At 37.5% G+C, this 12,584-nt stretch overlaps 1 protein-coding gene across 1 annotated transcript in view; it reads left to right on the forward strand.

Moving 5' to 3' along the window:
* Positions 1-12,584, forward strand: part of OCA2 (OCA2 melanosomal transmembrane protein) — a 236,259-nt gene that overhangs the window by 209,643 nt on the left and 14,032 nt on the right. Inside the window, exons 11-12 of the mRNA XM_044669289.1 lie at positions 4,274-4,330; positions 6,890-7,014. Coding sequence (XP_044525224.1) covers positions 4,274-4,330; positions 6,890-7,014 — 182 coding nt within the window. The remainder of the gene's footprint in view (positions 1-4,273; positions 4,331-6,889; positions 7,015-12,584) is intronic.

The following is a 12,584-nucleotide window of genomic DNA, read 5'->3' on the forward strand; positions in this document are numbered from 1 at the left end:
TTTCATTTTTTTGGGGAGGTTTGGATTTTTGTTTTCCCTCCTCTGTTGTCTGGATTTTCTCTGTGTAGAAGTTGTTGAGTGTTCCAGAGTTTCTCTTGATAGTCTTTTTCTTCTTGACTTCCTTATTGCTGGCCATTGTTGGCCACGCCCCTTTTCAGCTTTGTCTTTGCACTCAGGGTCTGCCTGGGCCTTGCAAGCTCCAGGGGGCTCCTGTCTCCTTGTCCTTGGGGTCAGGCCTCCTGGTAGTTCCTGGTCTGCCCCTCTGCCCGAGGTTCCTTCAGCAGTCTTTGGGGCTGCTTCCACAGCCACACTCCCGCCTGCACTGGGTCCTCACTGGAGGTCCAAGCCTGGGCTGGAGATCGTTATTTAAGCCTAGGGCACTGCCTTTGCCTGTGCAGATGCTCTTAGGGTACTGCCTTCACCCCTGCAGAAGGTAGTGAAAGTCAGTGGGCTGGAGATCTTTATTCGCACCTGAGGCAATGCCTTCAGTGCTAGGAAAAGGCCATGTTTTAGGGGCCTTTGTCCTGGCCGGAGGTGGTGCCTTCACCCATGTGGATGCTTGGGGAAAGTCCGTGCGCACCCCTCCAGCCACCTGGGGTCCCTCGTCTTGCAGCACACAGGTACAAGCCCTGGGGCTACCAGTGATTATCTGGTTGCCCCAGTCCTGTTTTCCCACTTGTGCGTTGGCGTTGTGTGAGGTGTGCAGTGTGGGGGGTGGGGGAGGGGCTTCTTCTCGCGTTTTAGTGAGAGCTGTTTCACCCCTTTATAGTGTGGAAATGCCCTGATTCTGTGTACCTTCAATGCTGCGCCCTGTTGTGGGGTTCCTTCGTTCCTCTGGACTCGTTTTTATTTCCCCTTGAGGAGTCCTGTATGCTTCGGTCAGGAGAGATGGAGCAGCTGCTCCTTACTCTGCCGCCATCTTAACCGGAAGTCCCAATTATAATTTTTAAGAAATAGCTTTCTTCCATGAACTTTTGAACCTCCTTTCCCATTTGGTCAATTCTAATTTTTAAGAAATTTTTTTCTTCATTGGACTTTATGCCTCTTTTTCCATTTGGTACATTCTGCTTTTTAAGCTGTTATTTTCTGTTTACATTACTTTAATTTCTCTTACCCATTTTTCTTCTAACTCTCTAATTTTATTTTTTAATTATTTTTTGAGCTCTTCCAAAGACTGAGACCAATTCCCATTTTTCTTTGAAGTTTGGCATGTGGCTGCTTTGATCTCACTGTCCCCTTTCTGAGTCTTTGCCTTGCTCTTCTTTGTGTCCATAATAATTTTCTATAATTAGGCATTTTTTAGTTATTTGCTCTTTTCCCTAGCCTTTGGAAAAAAGAAAAATCATAACTTTATCTTAAAGATAGACTCTGTTCTTAGAATAATGAATTCACACTCATAAGCTTCAGTTTTTCCTTGCTGCCATCCTCAACTCTAGTTCTGGGTTTCTATAAATTTTCAGTTTTTCCAAGGTGGTACGATGGCCTGTGGGCTAGGAGTTCTGAAAGCTGCCTCCCACTGCTGATTCAGTCTCTTCTAGGGACTACTGACAGCTTGCCTGGGTCAGAGCACTGTGAGCTACCTTTTTCTGAGACTCAGGTCCTCAGTCTGTGATCACACAGACCATGTGCACTGTAGGTTGTTTTGACCTAAGGCTTGGGACATTAATGAAGGGTTAGTCAGGGCTCTGGGTCTTGCCCTAGGCTAACACCAGCCAGATCCTTTCACTAGGGCTCAGGACATCACTCCATATTTGTGCTGGGGCTTGAAACTTCAAGGAGAGGGTGTGGGGGTATTCTGTTGTTGGCTTAGGCAGGGTCTTGGGGTTTCGAATTTGACTTGTGCCTACATTCAGAGCCTAGTGCAGTAGGTGGGGGTAGGTAGCTTGCACTCCTCTGTGTGTAGTTTTATTTCTGGTTCCTGACCCTCTCTGCCTACCTTCCAAATTGTTTTCTGCAGGAGAGTTATTTCACTTCATCTTCTTGATTGTTCTGTCATTCCAGTATTTGCTTTGAGATGCTATTTTAAGGTTATATTGAATGAATTCTCAGAGTGGTTCTGGATTTCTGTCCTTCTATTTTGTGATCTTGGCTCCTCCTTCTGCTTTACTTTGTTGGGAAATTTATCTGGAGATAAAATTCTATATATATCAATTTTTTGTATATCACATTTAAATTTCTTGTTTTAGTGGAAAAAATCCTATGAAATTTGAATTTTTGGGAGAATTTTCATGCTTATAAAATATAATTTTAATGTTGAAGATTGTGACATGTGTATATGTGTGTATATACATATGCATATTGTTGTGAGGAAGATTAGATTAGTTAGTTAATTAAGTATTAAGGATGTATCTAGCAGGAAGGAGCTGGAGCTGGGAATTCTGGGATAGAATATAGGAGGAGGAAGTGTGTGTGTGTGCCCTGAGAGAGGACTCCATTAGTAGTGGGCAAAAACTGTTGCCAGCCTGGGAGATCTCAGAGCAAAGGACACCCTGCTTTGAGTGGTGGCATGTAGCAAAGAGAGAAGATCAACAGTCCTGTGCCAAGGAAGAGGAGAAAGTTTGAGATCTGGTGGACAGCATTTCAAGCAAACCCTCCCTACTTGGTACCTGAGACCACCTTGGCTCTTGGCATCCAGAGATCATCAGTGGATTGCAGTGAGAAAACCAAAGCCACAAAACCCTTAGCTGTACTGAAGCCTGGCAGGTTCCAGGTCTGAGGCAGTCACCCAGCTCCACTGCTCCTTGGGCCCTGTCAGTTTAGATTACTAAGTTAGTGTAGAAATAAGTCTTCCATTTCCCTGTGTCATTAGATTTAAGGTTTTAGATTAGATATCCCTGTCCCACCTTTTAGTTGTTCATAATTAAACCCAGTTATATCCTGTTACATTGTCTGTTGGATTCAAAGCCTCTGGCCCAGGGTGACAGTTGGCTAACTGTCCTTTGTCAGTTAGGAGCAGCTTGGCTGTTCAGGTCTTCATGTCCAGGTCTAATCTCTCATAAATCCCAGTGTTTGTACCCACAAATCACCTAGTTTTTATTATAATATCCCTTGTGTCCCCATTATCTTTACTCATATTTCTACAGTATATATTTGTTGTTGTTGAGTTGTTTTAATTGTATATAATTTTTTGTGACCTACTTGGGGTTTTCTGAACAAAGTTACTAGAGTGGTTTGCCATTTCCTTCTTCAACTCATTTTACAGTTGAGGAAACTGAGGTAAATAGAGTTAAGTAACTTGTCCAGGCCACATAGCTAGTAAGAGTATGAGGCCAGATTTGAACTCAGGTTTCCCTGATTCTAGGCCCAGCACTCTATTTATTATGCAACCTAGTTGTTGAATTTCAGCTTCACTTAAGTTGATATTTGATATTTTATGAACCTATTTATGAATTATTTTTCATTTTTAATATTTCTGTGAACATTTTCCTGAGGGAGTAGTTATGTTATTTTTTCTTTACTATATTTTGGAAATCGGTGTTTAATTTCTGATTTGTCTTATAGATCTGTCACTATTTTTCTCATAGCTTCAAAATATAAAAATTTTTCCCATATAGTGACCTCTAATTTTTTTCTGGTTTTACTTTTCTTTGATCATTTTTATAGGAAAAGAGTTTTTTAATGAGTACCTTTATATATATGTACATATATACATATGCACAAATATAAACACACAGATATATAGATATACATGCTGAAACTTTAAAATGGGGAGTTTAAAGTACTCATGAGGAAAAATATAAATGTTTATATATATTTACTATTTTAAAAACATTTTCACCCATGGGAATTTCTAAACTCTATCTTTTTATATTCATCATGTCTTGAATATTTCTTACCTGCATTATATTTATTTTTTTATGGATTAATATTGTACAGTATTGAATTTATCTAAATAAAATTGTTTTGATTCTTTAGGGTTTTCTAAGTACATTCTCATGTTATTTGCAAATATAATTTTCTATCACTTTTATAATGATTATTCTTTTAATGTCTTTTTCTAGTATTAGTTAATTGACCCTATAGTTCACATTGCAAATTCTGTATCAAATGATGATGGTGACAGTAAAAATTATTGTTTCACTTATTTTTAGTGTTTAGACATTTTTAGTGTTTTTTTTCATTCCAAGCAACACTACTTCTTGGTATTAGAGAAACTTGGGATTATATTACAGAAATTTTTATTACTCTTTTTTAAAATTTAAAAATATAGATGAAAGTTTTATTAAGAAATACCTTTGTTTTGATCATGTGTTTTCTTCCTCCTCTCTGCCAGATGATCTTAGTGGCCATATTTTCAGAAACTGGATTTTTTGACTACTGTGCAGTAAAGGTAAGTTTATTGTAGAATTTGGAAATCATATATATTCATGTAGCTAAATTTATCAAAAGCAATTTCTCTTTGTAAACAAATCAATAAGAAAAATTGCTCATTTTCAAATTTTCTCTTTGAGAATAGTGAACAATCACCATGTGAAAGAGTTTAATCATCCTTATAACCATTTTTATGCTCACTAAATAACCCGAGAAATGGATAAGGGAATGAATACTTCGGTTAGATGTTTTGTGTAATTTTATTTCAGTAGACAGGCTGAGATTGCTATAGCTATAAATTTTTTTTTACTTTTTTTGTGATATAAAGTATTAGAAGCCATCCATTTTAATAACTATACTATTTAGCAGAGTAATTTTCATGATAGCTTTCTACACTGTGTGCATTCTTCAGGTTCATTTCCAGTGGTATAAGTGTGGGTGAAGCCACAGAAAATCTCAGATCCATTCTCACTGTGCTTACAAATGATTAAGCAAGGATAGCAGGTTTTTTCTTAGGTAAATTATTATAATTTTTATATTTCAAGTTGACCTTTTTCTTTCCCACAAAAAGCTATGAATTCTAATAGTAACATTAATTGAAACATTAAGTCTGTAAGATCAGGAAGCAAGAAGCATGATTGATTTATTTATTGCAGAAATATTTATTGATCACCTACTAAATACAAACAAATAGCAAGCTTGTTCTTTTTCTACTCTTCTGTTGAATGGTAGCGTGAAAAAGGCTGCACTGGCCATGTTGTCGTAGAGCTTGATATTAATTTGGCTCTGGTTTAGGAAGGTACTCTCTTTCAAAGAATGAACTGGATCTGATGAATATCTTTAAAAATAAATAAATTTATTAGGTTGAATGGCTAGGAGGCAGGTGTAGAACCAAACTGCCTCCCTGAACAGAAGAAATCTGGGATTTTTATATCCTAAAGCAGTAATTCCCAAAGTGAGCGCCACTGTCCCCGGTGGGTGCTGCAGCGATCCAGGGGGGGCGGTGATGGCCACAGGTGCATTTATCTTTCCTATTAATTTCTATTAAAATTAAAAAAAATTAATTTCTGGGGGCACTAAGTAATTTTTTTTGTGGAAAGGGGGTGGTATGCCAAAAAAGTTTGGGAACCACTGTCCTAAAGGAATAAGGTCTATTTGACTTAGAAAGAAGGGTGAGGAGAGAGACAAACAAGGGGGGCATTGTGAGGTGCCTTAGAGTCTGGGGGGCAGAAGCACAGGTATATGTTGTTTATGACATCTCCATCATAAGGGTAAGTGAGTTGTCTATCTTGAGGAACCTTTGGTTGCACTAAGGCTGGCTTTCTTTTGCCAGCACTGCAGGGGTACAAGATTTGGAAATTCTTCATGTAATTTTTGACCTGGCATTCCTCTAGGGATTTGGGGTGTCAAAGGGACCCAGTGCTACCATCTCATATACAAAGCAGAGTATTTGGAAACTGAGGAAATCATGGACATAATGGAACATCTAAGTCCCTCTAAAATTCTGATTTGCTCTAATCAGAATCTGATTACACTGTCTTTTGGGACATATGGCCATTGGTGAGGGACATAGGTTGCATTCCCCAAGTTTTTAAGTTGGCTTATTTGTGAAGTCAAAGGCTGAATTAGGCTGGCACAGGTTAGATTTAATATTGATTGGAAAACAGGGTTTAAGAACTATGCTTCTGACTATTTAGAAGTGAATCTAACATGTGAATGTATAATAATTGACTCCCACATGTATATGTCTAAATATGTAACTTGCCTGATCAAAATCTCTGTACATTTTTGAGACTTAAGGTTTATAAATTTAGACCTGGAAGGAACCATGATTCCATATTGCCTATAAAATAAAATCGCATTATATAAACCTCTCAGCTTGGCATATTTAGACCTTTCTTAATCTGTTTCAAACCAATTTTTTTCAGTCATACTGTGGTTATATTGTACTGTACATTCTTTTACCTACTTTATTTTCCAGCTAAATGGAACTCTATTCTTTTATCTCATCTTGTCATCTCTGGTTCTCTCTCTATTAAAATCTTCCTCTTCCTTTAAAGGCTATCTCAAGTACAACCTTACCTCAGAAACTATTCTTAATCATCCTATATGAAACCACTTTAGTTATTCTTATAGAATCTTGTCTGGACCTCTCCTTTGTTGTTATCAAATTTTACCTGGTATCAAACTTATCTGCATATGACTAATTCCCCAATTAATTCAAGTAAAGCCAACTAGTAGTTTTTAAGAACATACTGTAGGCCAGGCACTATGCTATATGCTAGGAATAGAAAGAAAGGACAAGAAAACTTCTCATTGTTCTCAAGGAGTTCATAATCTAAGGGGGAGAGAACATGATTGTTAGTTCATTGACTGTAGTAGATGCTATGCTATTTTAATTTGTAAAAATTCCTACTATCTATCTTAATTTTAATTCTAAGAAAGAAGAGCAACAAGGACTAGGCAATCAGCATTAAGTGACTTGCCCAGGGTCATACAGATAGGAAATATCTGAAGTCATATTTGATCTCAGGCCCTCCTAACTCCAGGTTTTTCTTTTGGTATTTGTGTTCATTAGGCATACTGGCTGTCTCGAGGCAGAGTGTGGGCCATGATTATTATTCTGTGTCTGTTTGCTGCATTCCTTTCAGCATTTTTAGATAATGTTACCACGATGTTGCTCTTTACCCCTGTTACTATAAGGTAAGTTACGTGACTATTTATTTTTCAGAAAGTCAACTTTGTGAGTGATGAGGCTTAAATTTTTTGATCTTGGTGCAGATTGAAAAAGAAAATGACTTCAAAATTCCAAATTCTAAATAATTGAATATAAACACAAAATTATCATGTCCATCTTGTTTCTCTCCTGTTGGTGGAATAGAAGTTCCTTGGGGGGGCAGGTACTATTTCATTTTTTTCTTTGCATTCCCAGTATTATGTATGATTTTGATGCAAACAAGGCTTGCTTGATGATTTCTTGATCACTACATTGTTATATACCAGACACAATAATCTGTTGATACTTTGGAACTATGATATCTCTAAGTGGATAATCTCTACTGGTGAAGATTTTATGTCCTCTCAAAAATTTGTCATGTTAACTCAACCCAAACAATATTTCTATGTTAATGGGTTTAATTGAGTGATGAAGAAGTAGTTAAATTATTTTCGGTGTTCACTGATCATCAGAGGTGAAATTGAAAAAAGAGAAAGGAGACATGGCTAGCCAAGGGAGTTCAGGGGAGATTTCTGGATTTGGAAACTTCATTTTTTTCAAGTAAAGGAAGAAATTCTGGGGGATAGCTTGACTGTGAAGAGTTAATTATATGGAGGCAAGCCAAGATGAGATACACCCAGGGCTGGAATGTGACACTAAGCTTGCAGAGAATACCTGGAGAAATTATAAAAAAAAAAGTAAAACTTTTTGTCTCCTTTGCTTGTGCTTCTCAAAATTCTGGCTCCCAAGCATTTGATAAGAGTGATCCTTTGCCTTGGTAAGAAGCAGGACATTACCTGATGACACACAGTCATCCATGAAGTCAGTTTTAACTATTTTCTATAATTCTTTCCTTTTTTCTCTGTTTCAAACTCTTTGTGCTAATACTTTGGTTCTTCCCCACCCCCATCCCCAGAAGTGCTTTCCCTGCCTCTTTTAAATCCTCTCTTAAAAAGGTAGCTTTAAAGCTCTCATTTCTTGGCCTTCTAAAGGTCTTCATCTGAATTTCTTTAATTCCATTTGACTACCAGAAACTGCCTAATGTGGTGGCAAGAGCCTTGGGATTGGACTTAGATGATCTGTATTCAAGTCCCAGATTTGATATTTACTAGCTTTGCATGTATACACAACTCTTTTAACCTCTGTGAGCCCCACTTTCCTCATCTGTAAAGTAAGGATTCTAATATTTGCATGAATAATAGTAGTAGTTAGTATATAGGCAGAACTTTAAGGTTTACAAAACCTTTTATATGTTATTTTATATGATCCTCAAAACAACCCTGTGAGATAGATGCTCCTATTATTTTCCTTTAATAGATGAGTAAACTGAGGCTCAGAAAGATATAATGACTTGTCCATAGTTACATAATGAGTACATATTGATGCAGGATTTGAATTCAGGTTTCCTGCCATTAAGTCCAGCACAATTTCCCCCAAGTCACTTATTTGCTTCATATTATCTCTTGTGTTTGGAAGGGCAGCTAGGTAGCATAGAGGGCAGCGCATAAGACCTGAAATCCAGAAGATCTAAATTCAAGGCTAGCTGAACAAGTCACATAATTCTGTTTGCCTCACTGTCTTCATCTGTAAAATGAATTAGAAAAAGAAATAGCGAACTAATCCATTATCTTTGCCAAGAAAACCCCCAAATGGGGTCATGGAGAATATGAAAAGACTGAACAACAACAATATCTCATGAAGTTGTAAAGGAAATGTCTCATGTAGATGTGAGCTATTATTAATGTTCCTGTTATCATTAATAACACTTTACAGAATGCCTATCTTTGTTTATACTGTCAGTTGCACATATTCTCAGCGTAAGAAGAGCTATGCTGTTCTCCATCTTCATGTTCCAGTATAGCATATTGCCTTCCATATTTTTTTTTATCCTGGGACTCCATTCTAGGAGCATAGGGCCACATGCAGTAGGCAATGGGACACACAGTCGCTCAGGGTCACCCAGCTGGGAAGTGTCTGAGCCCGGACTTGAACCTAGGACCTCCAGTCTCTAGGCCTGGCTCTCAATCCACTGAGCTAGCCCAGCTGCCCCTACTTTAGGTTGCAGTTTCTTTAGCAGATGTAGTTTTTACAGGGTGGGGTTGCTAGCCCCACGCCCAACCCTCCTCCTTTTTCATCCGGGCTAGGGACCGTCCTTGGCCCAGGAGTGGTAAGGGTGGGCAGTAGGGGTCAAGTGACTTGCCCAAGGTTACACAGCTGGAAGTGTCCGAGGCCGGACTTGAACCTAGGACCTCCAGTCTCTAGGCCTGGCTCTCAATCCACTGAGCTACCCAGCTGCCCCGCCTTCCATATAGCAGATGCTTAATAAATATATGTTGAATGTATTATTGAATAATTCTTGAATGATGGAGGAAGCCTAGGATCAAGAAGGTAGAAAGGAAAGTATTTAGGACTAGGAATCTAGATATCTGGATTCAGTTTTACCTTTGTCAGTAGATTATCTTAGTGACTTTGACCTACTTAAAGTATGATAGAAGACTTTATAGAATTTTCTGAGGATCAGAGGTTTTGGAAGACCTTCCCGGGATAATAGAGAATGCTGCGGATAGCCTGCTTGCAGAGTTTCAATAGAATTCATATTTTTGGAGGTTCTAGTGCCCATGAGGAAGAGCCTATGCCCAAGTTTTGAGGTGTCAGGCCCAGAAAATAGACAGAATATAGTAAGATGAGAATATGTGGCTCAGAGAGAGCAAGAGAGAATAATATTAGAAGTAGTCAGAATTTGAGATTAAGCCTAACAGGCTATTGTAAGAACTGGTTAGAATGAAGTTCCATCAACAACTTTATGCCCCCTGCTTTTCCTAGTGCATAGTGCTGGGAAAACACCCAGCATTTACCTAGGATTTAAATTTCATCTCCTTTTTGCTCAACCCCCTTCATACTGGCAGCAAATATGGTCTGAGGAAGGAAGAAAAAATGGTGATTTTAGTTTTGAGTTCTCTTGCAGCTCTCTTTATCTTGTTTGAATGTTTATTTGTATTTCTGTGTTACTTGATACTATTAAATTACATGCCCATTCGTTATCAAGGAGTTTTTTCTAAACTTTAGAATTCTTGGATAGAGTGAGAGAAGAGACACTAATCCATGTGAAAAACATTTACCTGATTTTATTCAATTGCAGGGATGAGCCAGTAAATGTTTCTGCAATTTTGGTAATTTATTGAGAATATTTCAGAGCATAAATAGTCTTTGAAGAGAGAAATAGTGACAGACAGACAGACAAACTGAGAGAGAAAGACAGAGAAAGAGACAGACATAGAGAGACAATGAAACAGACAGACTGAGAGAGATAGAGACAGAGAAAGACAGACAGACACAGAGAGAGAGACAGACAGAGCAGACAGACAAAGACAGAGAGAGAGAGAAAGACAGAGAGACAGATAGACAGCAACAGAGATAGAGGGAGATGGAGACATACACAGACATACAGAGAGAGAGAGAAAGACAGAGACAGAGAGACAGAGAGACAGAGAGAGAGAAGAGAGACAATAATTTAGAGGTAATATGATATTAGATAGAGGTGATTATCTCCAAGTGGACCTACTGTCTTATAATGATACATGTTTGACCATGAAGTGGAGCTGCTTCCTCTAGTCTAGCTTAATACTGTGGAAATCTCACACTCACCAGAGCAGCAGATAACTACTAAGCACTAGAGGGAGCTCCAGGGGAATGTTCAGTACACTAAATTTCACAAAGAGCTGGGGTTCTTCCATTCTCCAATTCAATGCTGCATGGCAGTTTCTCATCACATTAGGTGAAGAGCATAAAAGAAAATATAGATTCATCTCATTAAAATAGGTGGGAAACTCCACCCTTCTCTCTGTGTCTACAATATTTCATTGAACTTTAGATGAACAAAGCATCATCGAACCACTATGACAAAAGTATATAAATATATATATAAAGTATGCTACTTTATGCAGTTTTTATTCTTAGGCATTAACATGCACAAAAGCAGTAAGAAGTCAATGTATAATAAATAGAACAACAATTGCATGGTTGTATGGGTCAACCTGGCATTGACCCATCACTGGTGTATAGTTATGTTCCAAATTCGAAGATTAAGGGAAAAAAAACCCCAGTTTTAGTACCTTTTAATCCAAGGTCTCCCATCTATCCGACATGAGTAGGCATGATAGAAGAAACAGAAAGGAAATATATAGGATGGCAAGGTAGAGAAGGGTTTTAATCTGCATGGTTGGAGGAAATATGTGATGAGATCATACACTAGCCAGAGTATTGTAATTTACATGTAAAGAAGCAAAAGTTATCAGTATGTCTTTAAAAACTGAGGTCTTAATACAGGAATATGATATAGAGACATTTCTTTTTAAATAAAATGTTGAGAGGAACATTGAATTTTGCTAGATATTATTCAGCTTTTCTAAGCCATAGATAGTTTTATAGTCATAATTAGTCAAATTATTACTTTTATGATTAATATTAGAAAAATGGGTTTCATACATGTATATTTGAATTTCTACCATGCTGGGTTTTTCCCTTTCTTTAGTTGTTAGGCTTCTTGTCCCTTGTCTATAATCTTACAAATGTAATTGCATGCTGTCATTACTGTGAAGATGAAATAGACCAAAAAATTCTTCTACTTTCCTGATAATAAAGATTAATAGCTAGATTTAGTTCCCTATCACTTTGGGAGCATAAAACACTCTATGACTTTCCAGAGCAAAGTATTTGTTATGGTAAAAATACTTAAATTTCCCCCCAACCTGTGAGAGATGAATATATGAAACAATAGACTGAATCAGACCAATGATGCATCTGGGTTACTGTTCCGTTTCTGACAATTATATTAAGGGATGCTGGTACCATCAACCTTAAAAGTTGAGGATACACACAAAAACTTCCCCACCTTCAATAACTGCACCATGGAGTTTCTATGAATAGTACATTTGTTTCATGAGTTTGTATGGCTTTCACCTTTTACACATATCCCACCTCTGGAAGTAAGAGATTTCATCAATTTTTTTTACCTCTAATATAAAGTAGCATTTTGTTTGGCTTGTCTAAGAACTCTATACTCCAAGGCGGAGGGATACTTATTCTCTCATTCTGATATTAAAGAATCAGTAAATAAATCTTTGTTTTCTCTATTTAAACTAAGAACAATTTTATGAACCATAAACCTTTGGTTGTACAATCTTGATATTTTTAGCTTATCCTCATATCAGATGTGTAGCTGTCATGAATTATATCCTATTTCTGCCTGGAGCTTTGCACAAAATTTCTCTAAAGCTTTTTAAACATCTGACAGGTTTTAAAAAAACTTTTCCACTGATTGTGGTTTTTTTAAAATTTCAGTAGGTCTTCATTTTTTTATAAAGAAAATATCTTTTATAAGTAATGCATGATCATTGGAAGTCTAAGTAGTCATTTCTATCTGATTGCTAGTTTTTTGTGTGACTTCTTCCAAGGATAATGGTGTCCATTCCTTCCTAGGGATAGAGGACTAGGATATAGTTGTTCCAATTCCTACTTATGCTGGTGATTTGTTAAACTGGAATTAGGGTTAGGAATG

Source organism: Gracilinanus agilis, chromosome 3 (genome assembly GCF_016433145.1).
Source record: "Gracilinanus agilis isolate LMUSP501 chromosome 3, AgileGrace, whole genome shotgun sequence".
NCBI lineage: Eukaryota > Metazoa > Chordata > Mammalia > Didelphimorphia > Didelphidae > Gracilinanus > Gracilinanus agilis.